Genomic DNA, 18,042 nt, shown 5'->3' with positions numbered 1-18,042 from the left:
CGAGTGACGAGACTTCGACTTCGGGTTTCGAGCCTGAGAGGGGATGCCGAGTCTTTCTGCGGATTGCACGAAAGCCATGTCGAGTCATACATCATAGCCTGGACAAACTTCTCCTAGGAATGGATGTATTGTGGATGCAGAAACGATTCCCCCAACTTTCGTTGTTCGATGCCCGTGAGGTTTGTGAAGATGGCGCGATGGCAGTGAGGACAGGAGGATTCGGTAGACGGTGCAGCTGCAGCCGAGGTCTTCGCCCAATCGAGCGGCACTATATTATCGATAACGTAGACACCGCGAACCCCAAAGAAATCACACTTTCTACTACGTGCAATGCGATCATCAGAATGGCGAACACGCTCAAGCCTTTCAGCCAACAACTGTCGGTAGCGTGGAGTTCCCCGGCGGAGAACTCGCGGCTCGGGCTTGGCATCGATGCTGCATATCCGACCCGACTACTTAAGCCAGACGAGCCTAGTGAATGCTTGTGCGCCTCAAGGAAGCGTCCCATCCTTCTTGAAACCCGAGAAGAAGATCTTCGCCTTCGAAACATTTCACGTACAGTCGAAAAGATCCCAGCTAGAAGATGCCTAACATCGTCGTGATTGGGTACGCTTCGTTCCATTCCAAGGCTCCTCGACAGCCGTTAACTCCGACATACTAACATTTCTTGGTGTAAAGAGCAGGCGTCTCCGGACTGACCTCAGCGTATCTTCTCTCCAAAGACCCAAGTAACAGAATTGCGGTCGTAGCCAAGCATATGCCTGGCGACTCCGACATCGAGTATGCATCACCATGGGCTGGCGCAAACTTCATGCCGTAAGTATACGCGAACAGCTGGGTACACAATCAGCTGATATATGTTGTGCAGAATGTCTTCAGAACCACAAAGTCGCTATGAACGTAGAACATGGCCGCAACTCAAAAGATTAGCAACAGAAGTGCCAGAAGCTGGTATCCACCTGCAGAGTGAGCAAACCCTCTCACGGCCAGACCACCATAGCATACTCAAACAAAAGCAGAATGCCGCATCTACCGCCGAAAGCAAGACATGAAGAAGCTGCAAAGCGGCGGCGCCACGTCCTTCAACAACGTCTTCGCCGAGAACCCCTGGTGGCGCGAACTAGTCGACGACTACCGCAACCTCCCCTCCTCCGAGTTGCCATCAGGAATGGCATCAGGCAGCGAATTCGGCTCTGTGTGCATCAACCCCGCCCTCTACCTCCCCTGGCTCGTAGGCCAATGCCGCGCAAACGGAGTGGAATTCTATCGGAAAACTGTATCGCATATATCTGACCTGCGGTCTCCTTGGATCGAAAACTTCAAGCCAGACATCATCGTCAACGCGACTGGGCTATCAGCTGGGAAACTAGGGGGCGTTGAAGACAAGACCTGCTACCCGATCCGCGGCCAGGTCGTGGTAGTAAGAAACGTAGCACCAGCCATGGTGTTCGTATCCGGCACGGACGACAGCGAAGACGAGGCTTGCTACATGATGACGCGAGCAGTTGGCGGCGGAACAGTACTGGGAGGCACCATGCAAAGCGGAAACTGGGAGAGTCAACCCGATCCCAATATCGCTAGTCGCATTATGAAGAGGGCTGTTAGTCTATCGCCTGAGCTGACGGATGGGAAGGGGCCAGAGCACCTTGATGTTATCCGGCATGGTGTTGGGCTGAGGCCGGGGAGAGAGGCTGGAGTGAGGCTTGAGAAGGAGAGGATTGATGGGGTTTGGGTTGTGCATAACTATGGGCATGCGGGGTGGGGGTATCAGGGGTCGTTTGGGTGTGCGGAGGAGGTTGTGGAGCTTGTTGGTGAGATTGGGCTGCAGGCTAAGCTCTAATGTTGATTGCTAGTAGCGGAAAGAACAAACTACTGCTGAGACAGTTCAACCTTAGACCACCAAAAGTCACTTTCCTCCTTCGCATACGTGTCGTCAACCATGATAGCCGGCTCACCAATAGTCTGCCCGCCGATCATCTCCTCGTTATCCCTCCCAAAGATCATCACCTTCGGATCCGCTCTATCATAGCTCTTCCATTCCGTTCTGTTCGCATACGGGCCACCAAGCGCATTTGGAGTGCCAGTACAAATGAAGCTAGTGATGTACGCGTGCAAGATACCCGACAATTCGTCCTGGCTCTTCGACTTCGAAATGAACTTAGGGTCTCTCATTTCATAGAACATGTTGTCTGCGTGACGAGCTCCATCGACGATGTCGCGTCTCATTGCCCAGTGATACAGGTATACAGGTGCATCTTGACTGACGAAGAAAGCCGTTTGACGTACCGGGCCCACGTATGCGTAGTGCGCGTAGGCCGCCTCGATACGCTTGTACATAGCGCCGACACCATGCTCGAGCCGCGTCTCTTTATAAATAGAGTCCGCTACTTCGGTCGGGTCAGGGTACAACTTGTGTATCGTTTGGATATCGTCGTCGCTCATCTGTGGCAGCAAGGTTTTCCAGAAATCTAGGAATTCCGAGGAAGTCGACATCTTCTTGTTGACGTACAGCGAGCCTTCATTCCCTTGAAATCCGGTCATGATGGGCATCTTGTACCATTTGCCCGTCCGCCATGCATCGATTGGACGGCGGCGGATGATCTCATTGTCGATTACTGGCTGGAACGCCCAGCGTAGACTGGGGTTGTACTTTTGGAATACCTTGGTTTGGGCCTTGGCGATTGTGGAAGTGGGAAGTTTGCGTAGGAAGCTGAAGACTTCCGACTCTGGTAGAGTTGAAGGACATTCAACTTCTTCCAGGAAGTCTTTGAACTGCATCTCGTGGATCTCTGCGTCGGGATTGCGAACAGCGCGGGATGTCGGAGCGCCTGACTCAATGATGACACGGTGAAACTTGGGCTTCACACCCTCCTCATAGTTCAAAAGATGATGCCCTATCTAGACGAACGTCAGTAAATCTGATCAGGGTATCCAGCGGCTCGAACATACCGAATGCGCGCCGGCAGAGAGCCCTATGAGCGTTACATTGTTCTTGTCGCCACCAAAGTGCTCGATGTTCTTTTCGACCCAGTCAAGTAAGCAGATTTGGTCCTTCAAGCCCAGATTGAGTGCGCCTTCTGCAGCGCTCAGCTTTGATGGTAGGAATCCCAACGCTCCTATGCGGTAACCGAACGATACTGCGATGAAGGGCGACTCAGACCATCCAACCATAGACGCCGTATCGTGCATCGCAGCATTTCCTCGATTGAAGGCTCCCCCATGAAGGTAGACTGCAACTGGCAGCGCAGTCGCTTTGTCGGGTTGAGCTTGCCGGAAGACGTTCACTGTGAGGCAGTCTTCACTCTCCTCTAATTTCGGTCCAACTATCATGAGCTGCTGTGCTGGAGCTCTTGGGCCGAAGTTTGAAGCATCTATAGTGTCTTGACTAAGTGCTACCTTTTGTGGTGGTCGGAATCGGCGTTCACCTGTTGGCGGTAAAGCATAGGGGACTCCTCTGAAGGCTTCAACGGCCCGTGGATAGTCGCCCTGCAAGGTCGTACCTAAGAGAGTACCCTGTGTAATTTTTACTTCCGGTCTCGTCATTGCGAAAGATGCTGTGTGAATTGCTAGCAAGTTGTCAGTATGCGACGAGGCCAAGCCAAATCTTTCGACACACCTGATAACTGTAAATCGTATGCTCACTATGTCAAGTGATACCAGTGCTCTGAACTGTTTGGATGTGTTAGTCTAAAGCTGACGTGGTACTCAAATGCCGATGTCAATAGATAGCCGTTGTAGCATGAGCACCGGCATCGGCTAATGCCCCACCCTGCTATCTAAGGCCCAGCTCGCTGCGGGTACTGCGGGCAGCAACCTTCCGAACGTGCATACCTATCGCAGGAACCACCCGTCGGATCTATTCGGTCAGTTTGATGTAACACCAGGAGCGGCTCGGCGTTGATAAGGTTACTAGGCATCTTCTCATCAATACTGTTCTATCGCATTGATGGTACCCGACCTATCCCTACAACCTCAGGCCCCGGAGCTCGGTCAATGCGACGACTTCGACTGGAACCGCGCCGCGTTTGCTGTCTACACCCTTGTCGGCGGGGTATCACTTCAAGATGTCGCCTCGACTCTTGAGAAGCAGTGGCTAGAGCAGGGCAACGAGGATCATCTCGTTCGACCTGCCCCTTCCACATCAGAGCTTAAGACACTCCAAGAAGTCTTACAGGCTCACATAGCCTTGGACAAAGGGGCAGACAGCGAAACGGATGAATTAGAGTGGTGGCCGACTGCGTTCATCGTCGTGGTTCGAAAGGACTGGAAAGAACCTGGAGGGTTGCTGTTCGTGTTCGCAGACGACGAGAACGATTACAAACTGGACAAGTTCTTTTTCAAGATCGATGATGCGTACATGATGCTTTCGAGTCTGAGCTTCCAGGATGAGACTGAGGCTGGGAGTAAGGAGGCATACGCCCAAGGGTACTACGATGACGCAGAGTGGAGGAGCTACCCAGAACTTCCGCAACCTCAGCGACGATGAGACACTCACTGATGAGAGACATCGCAAGTATTGTTACCGAGGAGGCGTACGGCCATAAGTCCCAGAGTGAATGGAAGGCTAAGCTGATTACCGTTCTGTATCGTATTTGGTCCGCTGTTAGACCAGCAGCTGGTGATGTTGCTATTGCCACGAGAGTTTGCGCATGCTCGGTATAGATGTACAAAGCCTGTACGCGGTTTCGGTAGTAGAAGCATTGCCGCGGCGGGCGCCAGGACGCGCCACGAACTGGGCTCGCCTGAGAATGTACTTTTCCTGCGTCGATAACGCTCACGAAATTGTCGGGCTCTTTGTGGGGTACCACCCAGTCACACCATCGCTGTTCGGTGTCCGTCGACAGTGGGTGGAGATGATGCGTTTGTTTCCAAGGTCGCGCTTGGGTGGACAGCACCTGCCCAAAGCTGGCGCGTTGCCGAGGCCCAGCCAATCCATCCAGGCACCTCTATGAACGAGCACTATTCTAACGATCAACGACACTAAGTGTTTCGTGAACGTACTCCACACAGAGACCGCCGGATATTCTTGCTGCTGTGCTAATACAGTTTGCGTGTTACCATCTTGAGGAAATACTGCGTAACGGAAGGTATGCCGACAGCTCGTGAACTCGACGAGCTGCAGCTGATATGCAATAGCTATATCGAAAAACCTATTCTTACCCTCTGCACAGCCTACTGACTCAAGACGAGTAGTTCGGTGAAGTTTTGACGAACTTACAACTTATGTTTAGTCGGAATGGTGATGTTGCTATACATAGGTCTCCATGCAGCGGCCCCGGGGGGCTCTGCTGGTCGCTCCTCTTGTGGGACCCACTAGAGCTTCATGCAGTTGCGGATAGCTCCATTGGCGTCGATAGCCAACACAAGCGCCGGCACCCGTGTTGAGATGGTACTGTTCCGAATATGGAGTGATGCGGCGGATCTTGAAACAGAGGATGGTGATGGTGTTAAGATGAGCAAAATTTGAGGTATCAGCGGCATGTTTGCTGCATGCGCAGGATGGGTGCTGGGTTACGTGGATGGCATCTTCGGTACAGACCACGATGCACCAGGCACGAAGAAGTTGGTGGCGGTTGTATGAATCTCTAGCTCCGATCGCAAGTTGCTTGTAGTTCTTGAGCCAGTGGTAGAGTCTAACGTCAGCCAAGCTGCACCACCAAACGCCGTTGGCATGTTCAATTGGGTGGAGGGATAGACCCTTAGGGCTTTCTCTCGCGTGCGCACAAGGATGGCGAGTCGAAGGATGTATTCGAGCCTGCATACTATCCCCGTCATCAGAATAAGCCCTAGGAGAGTTGTTGTTACCTCGCGAAACTATCGATTCCAAGGGATCCCGCTGCGGTTGGAGCTGTGCTCGCATGTGAGCCAACGTCAGTCGAGCAGTCACCGGCGGCAATGTAGACGCAGACACCAACCAGCGCATAGACTAGGCCGCCCAAATAGGGACCCTTCACATCGGGAGTAGGAGATGAAACATAGCTTGGAGCCAGTGATAAAAAGAGCAACCTCAGCGCTTGCGGAAACGTTCAACAACCCGCCTCGCATCCTGTCTCGTGGCATCCTCCCAACCTCAAGGTACGGGCATGGGATCATCGTCCACGCCGCAACACTCTGGCCGCACTCCTTGCACACACGCTGTTGCCGACCTTTGATCGAATTCGCTCCACGTCATTGGCTACACATCGGTAATTCCTTATTATTAGTCCACGCGTCAAATGAAGGTTGGAGGTGTCGAGGCTGTTTGGAACCGCTGGACAGCGGCCTAGTCCCCTTGTCGGCAAGCCTTGCGCGCACGCGCCTAGCCGCTCTCCACCACCGTCCTGAGCCCCTCCAGCACGCTGAGGTCTTGAAACCTAAAGACCCGCTGCCTTTGTCACTCTGGCCGCCCGTCGTCCGCCTGATCTTGGAAGAGCTATCTCTTAGCCCCCCGAAACCCGCCCCCTAACGGAGCCCTCCCCACACCACCGAGTCGCGCCTGCCGCCTGTCAAGCCGCACCTGCCTGTGACTCGTGGCCCAACGTCACTCGTGCCTAAACCCGAGCGGCCTCACACTCCACCGCACCTCACCTCCTCGTATTCCTCCCCCTGAGACGTCGACCGCGCGCAAGACCGCCTCTTTGATCCGGCTTACGGCAGCGACCCACTCTGTTGGGACCGAAGACGATTGACGTGCCACCTCAACACCACTCACTTCCCTCGTTATCTCCGGGGCCAGCATCGGTTCAGACTCTGCGGGAGCCAACGTAGATGCAGTCGTTCAACAACGGGCCTTCGCCTCACCCACAGCCCAACATGTCGTCCCCCGCGCCTCTGCTGCGACCACCCATCCCCGGCGCGCGCCCAGGGAGGAGGGGACCGCCACAGCTTGGTCTATCCATACCACCATCGCCGAACGCACGACCTGTCACCAACGGTGCAGGTAACGGCATACCGACGCTGAACGCGCCTCAGCCCCGTCATGGCCCGAAGCTAAGCGTCGTTACTCCCATGGGTTCCAGCAATGCACCACAGGAAGGACGAAACGCACGAGCTCCCCCGCCGCTTATAATGCCACACCAAGGACTGTCAGCATCAGGCTCGAGCGACACGAGCGCACACTCAAGATCGGGTAGCTTTGGCGAAGTGCAAGCAAATGGTTCTGCTTCATCATACCATGCGGCACTGGGATTCATGGGGGTTCAAAAGGCCACAGATCCCATTTCGGCAATATCCCAAGGAGGAAGCGAGGGCGCGCCTTCCATGGAGCGTGCAAACAGCAGTCAGCCTCTACCAGATCTAGATACTATGGCTCTAGAAAAGGGTCGGCCATTGGAGGTGGATGATCTAGATGACGCAGCCTGGAGAGCGGCGAGCGCACGAGGAATGATTGAGGAGAAAGGAAGTCTAGGAGAGGGCGCTGGTGGTGCTGTCACAAAATGCATACTCAAGGGCGGAAAAACTACGTTTGCATTGAAGGTATGCATGGTCTCAGACGATGCTTGGGACTCGACTAATCGTATTCCAGATCATCACAACGAACCCCGATCCCGATGTCAAGAAGCAAATCGTACGAGAATTGTCTTTCAACAAGAACTGCGCCAGTGACCACATCTGCCGTTACTACGGTGCTTTCATGGACGACAGCACAGGGACCATCAGCATCGCCATGGAGTTCTGCGAAGGCGGATCGCTCGATGCAGTATACCGCGAGGTCAAGAAGCTTGGAGGCCGCACAGGCGAGAAGGTCCTTGGCAAGGTCGCCGAGGGCGTGCTGAATGGACTGACATACCTCCACTCTCATCGCATCATACACCGGGACATCAAGCCGAGCAACATCCTATTATGCCGGAATGGTCAGGTCAAGCTCTGCGATTTCGGTGTATCCGGAGAATTCGGAACCAAGGGAGACGCCAACACTTTCATTGGAACCTCATACTACATGGCACCAGAGCGCATCACCGGGCAAAGCTATACAATCACTAGTGATGTGTGGAGTCTAGGTGTTACTCTACTCGAAGTCGCGCAGCATCGCTTCCCGTTCCCTGCCGATGGAACCGAGATGAACCCCCGCGCTGGTCTTATTGATTTACTCACCTACATCGTTCGACAACCCATTCCCAAGCTCAAGGATGAGCCCGAAAATGGCATCAAGTGGTCAGAGAACTTCAAGTACTTTATCGAGTGCTGGTATGCAACCCTCTTACCTAGAAATGAACCCCTGCTAATTTCTACAGTCTTGAAAAGGACTGTCCTCGCAGAGCCACCCCCTGGCGAATGCTTGAACACCCGTGGATGGTCGAAATGAAATCGAAAAAGGTCAACATGGCACACTTCCTCAAAAAAGTGTGGGACTGGCAGGATTAAATGCGCTACGATCCGATTGCCAACTTCGACGCGACGCGCTGCGAACTTGCCTTTGAACATGACGTGGCACGGTGTTGTGGAACCCACAACTTCTCACTAGCCTCGAGCGGCTCAGAATGTACCTTCTATTCATACACTTGGTCACATGCTGGCCATCGGACCAAGATTACCTTTACCGAGAACAGCTGTACGCGGAAACAAAACTTTGGACTTGGGGCAGGGACTGCAACTTTGTCGATAGCCTTGAGAGTTGCTTGACTGAACGAGGATTACGCCTAGTTAGGTAAAGGCGCCTGATGGACATCAGGGGCATTGATGGCGTTTGAAGGGCTCATGTCGTATACAGCGGCCTTTGCAGAAACAAGATTTAGGTACGACTGAATGTCAAGAATTGCATATATGAAGACTCTATGCACGATGTCAAGCACTCTGTGATCGTGAAGATAGGATGGAGGACTAGGTAGTTCGTTGGCCACTACTAGGCTGGAAAGCAAATTGTTCTTCCAGCTACAAAAGAGTCATGCTTCATCTTGCATGAGCTGTATCTCAACTTCTACCCATCTGCAGGGCGACGCGCATCCAAAACGGCCTAGCGCCAAGGTCCGGTCCGACGCAGCTCCCGGCGCCGATTGCTGCGCTCGAGGCTTGGAGTCATACCAAATTATTTACGCAGCCGCACCTCTCACTCAGCCGGTCCATTGAGCGACTAAAAGACGACAGCAGCTTCCTGTATTACGGCTACCTTCGTATACGAGTACTGCGACATTCTCCACACCCCGCCAGTCGCTCCTTCCTCCCAACTTACCCCTCCAAATACCCCACCATCGCACACGAGAACCACGCGAAACCCCCCAAGAGAGCAGACAAACCGCCAAAATGCCTACTATCGGTGTGGATAAGGCGGCCCTCTTCAAGGAGCTAGGTCGGGAATATACCTACCAGGAGTTCGACGACCTATGCTTCGAATTTGGTATCGAGTTGGACGAGGACACAAGCCTGAGCACCAAGCCAGAAGATCAGGCGCAACCACCACAACTCAAGATTGAGATTCCCGCAAATCGCTATGACATGCTATGTTTCGAGGGTATCGCTATGAACCTCAAGGTCTTCCTTGAGAAACAGAAGCTGCCCAAGTGGACTGTTACTGCGCCCAAGGGAGGAGAGCTGCAGGTGCTCGACATCAAGCCTGAGGTATGCCGAATGTCTGGAAAGCGGTAGCGAAGTTGTGCTGACTAGTCACTCTATAGACCAAGCAAATACGAGAACTCTGCTCAGGTGTCATACTACGAGGTATCAAATTCACACAAGAACGATACGACTCCTTCATCGCGTTGCAAGACAAACTACACTCCAATCTGGCACGTCAACGGACACTTGTATCCATCGGAACACACGACTTGGATACGATTCAGGGCCCCTTCTCATACGAAGCACTACCGCCAGAGCAGATCAAGTTCGTGCCCCTGAAGCAGGACAAGGAAATGAACGCGAAGGAGCTCATGGAGTTCTACGAGGTCAGTAAACACGAGATGCCCATGTGTAGCACCATTCTGACCCTGAGTAGAAAGACAAGCACCTGGGACGCTTCCTGCACATCATTCGCGACTCGCCTGTATACCCCGTAATTTACGATGCGAACCGTACCGTTCTCTCCCTTCCGCCCATCATCAACAGCAATCACAGCAAGGTCACACTGGACACAAAGAACGTCTTCATCGAGATCACTGCGACCGATAAGACAAAGGTTGAAATCGTCAACCACATGATGGTCACCATGTTCGCTGGATACGCGGAGTCGATCGAGCCTATCAAGATCAACTCGCCCCACAATGGAGAGTCAAGAGAGTCGCCAGATCTGTCACCGCGACAAATGCAGGTTGAGGTGGACTACCTGAACCAGGTCACTGGCCTCACCTTGTCACCCGAGGAGATCTCGAAACTCTTGTCGCGTATGGGCCACGACGTCTCACCTTCTCAATCCGACAAGAACATCCTCGACGTCTCGGTACCTGTCACAAGAGCGGACATCCTGCATCAAGCGGATATCATGGAAGATTACGCCATCGCATATGGCTTCAACAAGCTGCCGCGAGTATACCCAAACAAGACTGCTGCTGTCTCAGCGCCATTACCCATCAACAAGCTCGGCGATATCGTCCGGATAGAGTCCGCATCATCAGGATGGACTGAAGTCATGCCTCTTATCCTCTGCTCGCATGAGGAGAACTTCGAGTGGCTGAACCGGAAAGACGATGGAAAGACAGCGGTGAAGCTTGCCAACCCCAAGACGGCGGAATACCAACTCGTCCGAACATCGCTACTACCGGGTCTGCTCAAGACAATCAACTCCAACAAGCACCATTCAGTACCGATGAAGATCTTCGAGGTTAGCGACATTGGTCTCGTCGATTTGGAGCAGGAGAGGAAGAGCAGGAATGAGCGCCACTTCGCAGCCGCATTCATGGGCAAGACAAGTGGCTTCGAGCAAGTACATGGTCTGCTGGACAGGCTGATGCTCATGCTTCGGTCGGCATTCCTTACGCGCGAAGACGGACTAAAGAACGAGCAATTGCAGGGCTACTGGATAGAAGAGGTTGACGGTAAGTAGATGATTTGCGCATCAGAAATGGCGCAAATATACTGACTGGTCACAGACCCGACCTTCCTTCCTGGGCACTCAGCGGCTATCAAGCTCAACCTCGGCGGCAAGAACCACACCATCGGTGTCTTCGGTATCCTGCACCCGAGCGTGCTCCAGAAGTTCGAGTTGCCGTAAGTCGCTTTCAGCTTGTCTCGCAATGTAACTGAGATGCTAATAATCGTACAGATACCCCGTGAGTACGCTAGAGTTCAACCTGGAGATCTTCTTGTGAGATGCCACGCCAAGTTCGCCTTGCCACATAGTCGTCGCCAAAATTGCTTTGGCGCAATAGATACCTACAGCGCATCCACAAATCAAGATGTCATGACCGAATTTCGTCCAGATCACAGCAGTACCATCTTTTGATCCCCAGCCCTGACCTTTAGCGACATGTAAACGTCTCCCCATACTTTCTAGCAGCACTGATAACGGGGTTGCTTCGCGTTAACCAACAAGTCAAGCTGGCGCTTCCAAACGAATGTCTAACCCTTGATAGTAACAGTACGCTTGTGAGTGACTGTGGTTTCTTGGGGGCCAAAACCAGCTGATTTGAGATTACCAGGACTAGCTTCTAAGAAAGGCTCGAGGCTTGTCTGGAAGCGCATCCTCCAGTAGCTTGTTTTCAGCGCGTTTGGTCCATTCAAAATACTCGGCGCATATCGTTACCCGTAATGTCTCGGGCTTGCATGTACGTGCGACGCGAGAAGGTACCGTGCCACACGCGTGCAGCGGCCAATACCGTACTGGTTCACCCCCACCATCGAACGCGAGCAATCTCATGACTTCTCTCCACTTTCGCTATAATCGCACATATTACTACTGTTTGACCCAGGAGGTAAACATCCATGTTTGACTCGTTGAACTATATTCACACGACACCAAATTCGCCATTCCTGTTTGACCTCTCAGCATGATCAGTGGCAGGTACCACGAAGTGCTTGAACGGCTCGGAAAGGCGGAACCATCAACAGTGGACGAGTGCAAAGCTGTATTGGAGCGCATTCGTGTCAACAAAGGCCACATCGACGAGGATTACCGACTGGATTTGGAGAAGCTTTCCCACGGACATCGCGACCGGACATTGTATGTTTTTGCAAAACAGCGCAAGCTTGAGGCAGCTTTCACCAAAAGGTTTGTGTTGCAGGTCAAACCATACTCACATTTTATTAACTGATGCAGCATCTCCCAGCAGCTTTACTCGTCCAAGTATCGTTTCTTGTACGAACTTGTTCAGAATGCTGACGATTCGCTGTACAACGAGGCGCACAGCGCATCGGTACTACCCTTTCTCCGATTCAAGATCGCGCCAGATGCTTTCATTGTGGAAACAAATGAAGATGGCTTCAGACTAGCCAACGTTGAGGCAGTGTGTGCGACTGGGGAAAGCTCGAAGAAGTCGTCAGCTACAGACGATCACATCGGAGAGAAAGGCTTCGGATTCAAGTCTGTGTTCTCCATTGCAGAGGAAGTGCACGTTCAATCTGGACTCTGGTCATTTCGGTTTCAACATCGGCGCGGAGACGACGGTCTTGGTATGGTGACGCCACTGGACGCCGAGCCAGTCCCTCTCCCTGAGGATGTGACTACAAGAATAACTTTGCGCCTCGCGAGGGATGCAACTGCAGAGTACCAGGGTCTACTCAATGCTGTCGCAAGCATGCCTGATACAACACTTTTCTTCTTGCAGAGACTACGCAGGTTCCGTATTCATGTCACAAACCCAGACCTGGACGACAAAGAAGTGACAACTACTTTCGAGAGAATCGCACTTGAATCTCCCCCAGGTCGCGTCCTTATTAGGCGCCAGGAAGAGTTCAACGATGAAATCACGGTCGACGAAAGCTTGTATCGTTGTTTCACTCACGTCGTCGAGAACATGCCAGCACACGAATACCGGGAGGGTCGCGGATCAGCGCGCGTCGAGTTGGCCTTTCCAGTCGACTCCACAACACAGCAGCCAAAGCTTAGCGAATCTGGACATCATGTTTTCGCTTATTTACCATTGCAGCGTTTGCAACAGATTCAGGTAAGATCATGTCATGTGAAGAAGAAGTATACTAATCCATTCCGTAAGTTCCTCATCCAATCAGACTTTGTCACCTCTGCAAGCCGAGAAAGTGTCGTTGATTGTACGTGGAATGAATTCATATTCCATGGTGTGGCGAAGACGTTCGCAATGGCTGTTGAAGAGTTCACGAACGACGGTGATCCCCTGGAGTATTCTTGGCTCGATTACCTACCTACCGGACTAAGCGACGATCGATGGAAATTAATGCGTCAACTGATTACAAAAGAGCTCGCAGAGAAAACTATCCTGCAGACTTGGCGACAGCGACGTCTTAGAAGACCAGGAGAACTACGTTTACTACAGGACAACATGCTGCATGGCGGCAAACCGATCTTGGAGGCCATATCGGGTGATGTCGACCTTGCCCCTGATTACATTCCTAAATACGTCTCTGAAGTTTTTTCCCTTGGGGTACGTTGGGCAGGTCTACCTCGCATGATGAAGCGGCTAGAGACTGATGTCCTGACCGTCACTTCGAGATTGAAAACCACGGAACCGCACGATGCATGGCACGTTGCATTTGCATCCTTGTTTCTACAGGCATGGTCGATCAAAGCCCCCGACGTTGGTGTCCAAAACAGACTGAGGAAACTGGCTATAATACCTCTGCAGAATCGTCGGCAGTGGACAGGTGCACCAGGGCAAAGCAGCGGTGGGAGTTTGGATCATATCTACTTCTCTGATGTCGACGGCATCAATATTCCCAGCTCTATAGGATTGAATCTCCTCGATACACACGCGTCTTCGAATCCGACGCGCAAGGCCTTTTACACAGCACTCGGTGTCGAGGAGTGTTCGCATGAGTTTGTCGTGGATAGGATCAAGCAGATACATGGCCGCGCCAACAAAGCTCCTGCTGATATACCGTCCCATCTTCGATACCTTTTCTGCGCGAACGAGGAAGCTTCGCTGCTCAAACAATGGATCTGGGTGCCGACAACAAGCGGGCATGTGAGAGACTCTGCAACGTTATACTTCCCGTCAGAAGAAGCCCATCATCTCTATCAAGCTCTTGCTGAACTTCATCCATCGAGATATCAGGGAATCTTGGGATTTGTTGACAAGTCTCTAGTCGACTGGGAAGAAAACTCTGCGAGAGACCAGCGTGATGCGTGGAAAAAGTGGTTGGAGCAGGCGACAGGTGCCCGATACTATCCGCCACTCGTACACGAAAATGCAAAGACGTCTTTGCCAGAGCTTTCCCCAGCTTTAATGTTAGTCCACCTGTGGTCAGGTCACGAATTTTTGGACATGCTCAGAGAGCATTGGCGCGATTACCAAAAGGACATTTCACGCATCGAAGACCAGCTCAGGCACCTGGAAGTACCATGCGCCGCCCAGGTTGATGAGCCTGACCAATTCGAACCTCTTCAAGATACATACCTACCTACGGTAGACGTCATTGATGAAATGCTGAACCTTGATCTAACCTTGGGCAAGTTTCGTATACTCGATATACCTGGTTTTTGCCAACTGTCGGACAATCTTGACAAAGACGGCCGTGTAAAGTGGCGATTTTTGGAAGAATTTGGCGTACGTAGCGAGGTAGATCTCGAGTTCTACGAGTGCGCTCTTCAGGGTATCAGGTCAGTGGCTCAAGATCCTGATCTGGGAATTCTGGAGAAGATATATGCGGGCCTAGCGAAGTTCGCTACGGCAGACGATCACGACGATCTTTGGTACGTTCTATTCATCCCACGCTCTTCAACTCAGTCACAAGGCTCATCAAAATAGCAAACTCTTCTCCCAGGAGCTGCTCTGGATACCCAGCAGTAGAAGCTGGGTAGACAAATCTTCATGCGTCTGGCAGGGCCCAGCCTTTTTGCGATACAAGAGCGTGTTGCACTCGCACTATGGGCATATTCCTGCACTGTCTAGATTTTTTCAAGGAACTCTAGATGTACCAGATGCTGTCCCCGAGGATGTCTTGGAAGAGCTGATCAAACGACGGCAAGCTACCGATCTCACAACCACCCTTTCCGTTGCAGGAGACATCTATTCATACATCCGTGATAATACAGTCCGTGACGAGGAGTGGCAGATACTGAGGTGAGTTATCCTTGTTTAATCCCCCCGCGTGATTTTCAATTCTGTGCAGCTTTGGATCGAACATACGATGTCTACATCGTTATCCGAGACTGAGCTCAGTATTGGAAAGCTTCAATACATGTTAGCAGCACCACCGAAAACACTTCTTAGCCGCGTTATTTGGTTCATCCTTGTATGTGCTAACAACCTTTAGGACGCAGTTCCAGCAAAACGATTTGATTTTGGGCACGAATAACACCTGGCACACCCTGGAGACGTGTGTGTGGCACAGCCGTTTCTTGCTTTCCGGATACGAAGACCTTAGCTCCATCTACCCACAATTGGAAACCTTCTTCGTGAAGCATCTCAAAGTCAAGAAAGTCACACCGACTATGGTTATCAAGGAGATATCGAAAATGGTCAGGAACAAATCGCCCGACTACGATAATATCCGAAAGCGGCTCGTCGACGTCAGCAGGATGCTGACTACTACCAAGCTGGATAAGGCAACTAAAGATGCGCTATCCGATCTTGCGGCAAGCAAATTCCTGCCCAAAAGACTTGCCAATGGCGGTACAGTCCTCCTTAGCCGTCACGATGCCTACGCTATCCGGGACCATACTCGATATGGCAGCGCCTTTGAGGAGCATGACATCTTACTCGACTTCTCCGTTGAGGAGGTTCAAATTATGAACGTCATGTTCACGCATACTGGTATCAAGAGGTATTATCTCTCGTCTTTGGTGGTCGAGAAGTCCACGGTCGAGGAAGATAGTGAGGAAGACGATGCCCTTACGCAACAACTGCAAGTGAAAGCGTACGCTCTATATTGGTGAGTCTTTCCTCATATGAAAGCCACTCTGTGTGATCAGTCAAGCTGACTCTACACAGCTGTGCTGCGAAGTACAAGAGTGTGAAAGCTCTCCATGGAGATCACTCACTTTTCGACACTTTGTCAGCTGTTCGGATCTCCAGAGGCGATCTCGCGACCCACCTGGTCATCGACAACAAAGACCCAGACCTTCATCTTAGTGTAAGAAGCGAGCGATCATTCATACACCATGAGAGAACGGCAGACGGTCTAAGAATCTACGTACCCAAAGGCCCGAAGCAACGTCAATCTTCCTATCGATCACAGCTTCCGAAACTGCTTGCAGACATCATGGAAGTCGACGACAGCGCACGTCATGACATCTCTGTCATCATTGGTAGCGACCTCCGAGCCTTAGACGACATCCTGATCGAGCTCGATATATCGTGCGTGTCGTGGATCACAAAGCCAGTTCTGAATCTACCGGACGATGAAGATGAGGATGGGGATGAGGATGAAGATGATTCATCGTCGCCGTTTGAGCCGCGACACGTGCACAATGCTGAAAACACAAGCACGCAAAGACGCTCTTCTCTAGTCTCAGCAAATGGGTCTGTGAACTCATCCGAGTCCACCTTCGTCGAAGATGTGACAGCTAGCTCCAGACATGCGGCCTACAGTCCCAAAGCAAGTCGCAGCTTAGATCAGGAGCGTATTAACCGCCTTCATGGGGCTCTAGGTGAAGCATTTGTAAGTCGTCGCTTCGAGTGACTCCGTGTCCGCTTACTGACAGTTGTAGGTTTTTGAAACGCTCGCCGCTCTCAATTTGACCGACTTCACGCTCGACAATTGGCGCAGTACGATTCGCGGAGAGCTCTCACGCTATCCGAAATACGCCGGCATTGCCAACTGGCAAGGTCGCGAAACAGCGGATATCGTCTACACGGATCGCGATGGTACGCTGACGCAGTGGTTGAAGGGGAGATGCACAGGTGGCTATCCTGCTAGTAGTACTGAGCGTGACTTCGCGAGGCACCCGATCGAATACTACTTCGAAGTCAAGAGCACAACAAGTGCTTGTGAGACGAGGTTCTTCCTGAGTGCGGGACAGTACAAACTCGTAAGTTGTCTAGACTTCCTTGACAAATATGTGGGATGAGTTCCGTGGGCGCATGACTGACACAACAAGCAGATGCATGAGATGGCTGTTCAAAGAGACCAGGAGGCAACCAGAATGTATGTCATTATGCGAGTGTCTTATCTTTTGTCGGGCGACAAAGGATTGAAGATCTACGTTGATCCTGCGCGACTGAAAGGGACACATGTTGATTTCGAAGCGGAAGGTTGGGTTGGACAGACTTTATGATGTGCTGTATGCTAGCAGAGACACTCGCTCGGTGTGATAGATGAGTTCTCGCATGCGATGCCGTTACAGCCGTGTAGCAAGATCTCAAGCACCGTAGCTCTGGGAAACCATGCATAGCGCATCTCTCTTCCCAAGCGCAGTTTCTACGGCGAAGCTTTAGTTTGTGGGGAAACCCGTGGATCATTAGTTCACGCGTGCTGACGTCACCCACTTGGCGTGTAAATCTCGACCAAAGCGGATGTGACGGAGGCCTCACCTCCACTAATTCTGGGCCACAGCGCGAAAACGATTGAAAAGGGCCGTAATACTCACGCGACTCTTACCATTCTGTGTGCATCTCGGCATCAAGCTTTACATCGCCTTCTTGACGTGCCGATTACCCGCAACTGCTCACATCGTTCCTGACGCGGCCTCAAGCCTTTATGTCATTGTGCATGCGGCGAACCAAGTTTTCAACAAATGTATATCCGTCTATGCGGTAGTCAGGGTCTTTACACTGGCTCAGTAAGTGCTTTCGCGCCGTTCACAGCCCAAGAATCCAAGCAAGCGCCTCCGACCCGGGACTTACCAGACGCTAAGAGCCCCAGACTCCGATGGCTGGGCATGTAGGCCTTCTAGAAGGCTACTAAACTTACGAGGAGCTTATTTTCACGCCAGCACGCAGCCAGCCATAACCTCAGGAGCGCTTCCGACGTGTCTTTGGTATTGACACGGCTGACCTTCCATGCTACTCACAGCTGTGCCGAAATAGCCTTCTCGTCATCCACCAGCATCTATCGTTTCGT

General features: G+C 52.0%; 6 protein-coding genes across 6 annotated transcripts; 5 read left to right on the top strand and 1 right to left on the bottom strand.

Moving 5' to 3' along the window:
• Nucleotides 1-583: 583 nt before the first annotated feature.
• J4E84_006657 (uncharacterized protein) lies at nt 584-1,840 on the top strand (the record flags this gene model as incomplete). The annotated part of the gene is made up of 4 exons (XM_049389245.1): nt 584-606; nt 679-816; nt 869-966; nt 1,020-1,840. 4 exons carry the CDS (start codon nt 584-586, stop codon nt 1,838-1,840), a joined length of 1,080 nt encoding a protein of 359 aa, XP_049242954.1.
• Nucleotides 1,841-1,869: 29 nt separating this feature from the next.
• On the bottom strand, nt 1,870-3,171 carry J4E84_006656 (uncharacterized protein; the record flags this gene model as incomplete). Its single annotated transcript, XM_049389244.1, has 2 exons — nt 1,870-2,898; nt 2,950-3,171. 2 exons carry the CDS (start codon nt 3,169-3,171, stop codon nt 1,870-1,872), a joined length of 1,251 nt encoding a protein of 416 aa, XP_049242953.1.
• A 775-nt stretch (nt 3,172-3,946) lies between these two features.
• J4E84_006655 (uncharacterized protein) lies at nt 3,947-4,486 on the top strand (the record flags this gene model as incomplete). Its single annotated transcript, XM_049389243.1, has 1 exon — nt 3,947-4,486. The coding sequence occupies one exon, from the start codon at nt 3,947-3,949 to the stop codon at nt 4,484-4,486; it is 540 nt and encodes a 179-aa protein (XP_049242952.1).
• Nucleotides 4,487-6,792: 2,306 nt separating this feature from the next.
• J4E84_006654 (uncharacterized protein) lies at nt 6,793-8,343 on the top strand (the record flags this gene model as incomplete). The annotated part of the gene is made up of 3 exons (XM_049389242.1): nt 6,793-7,455; nt 7,505-8,166; nt 8,214-8,343. 3 exons carry the CDS (start codon nt 6,793-6,795, stop codon nt 8,341-8,343), a joined length of 1,455 nt encoding a protein of 484 aa, XP_049242951.1.
• An 876-nt stretch (nt 8,344-9,219) lies between these two features.
• On the top strand, nt 9,220-11,119 carry J4E84_006653 (uncharacterized protein; the record flags this gene model as incomplete). Its single annotated transcript, XM_049389241.1, has 4 exons — nt 9,220-9,534; nt 9,591-9,857; nt 9,908-10,943; nt 10,998-11,119. The coding sequence occupies 4 exons, from the start codon at nt 9,220-9,222 to the stop codon at nt 11,117-11,119; spliced, it is 1,740 nt and encodes a 579-aa protein (XP_049242950.1).
• A 775-nt stretch (nt 11,120-11,894) lies between these two features.
• On the top strand, nt 11,895-17,050 carry J4E84_006652 (uncharacterized protein; the record flags this gene model as incomplete). The annotated part of the gene is made up of 7 exons (XM_049389240.1): nt 11,895-12,067; nt 12,164-14,731; nt 14,787-14,824; nt 14,951-15,101; nt 15,295-15,912; nt 15,972-16,641; nt 16,691-17,050. 7 exons carry the CDS (start codon nt 11,895-11,897, stop codon nt 17,048-17,050), a joined length of 4,578 nt encoding a protein of 1,525 aa, XP_049242949.1.
• Nucleotides 17,051-18,042: the final 992 nt, after the last annotated feature.

This window comes from Alternaria hordeiaustralica, assembly GCF_023758085.1.
Source record: "Alternaria hordeiaustralica strain BMP 2776 chromosome Unknown scaffold_13, whole genome shotgun sequence".
Taxonomy (NCBI): Eukaryota; Fungi; Ascomycota; class Dothideomycetes; order Pleosporales; family Pleosporaceae; genus Alternaria; species Alternaria hordeiaustralica.
The sequence above is the reverse complement of the archived record's forward strand: the minus strand, read 5'-3'. Positions and strand labels throughout refer to the sequence as shown.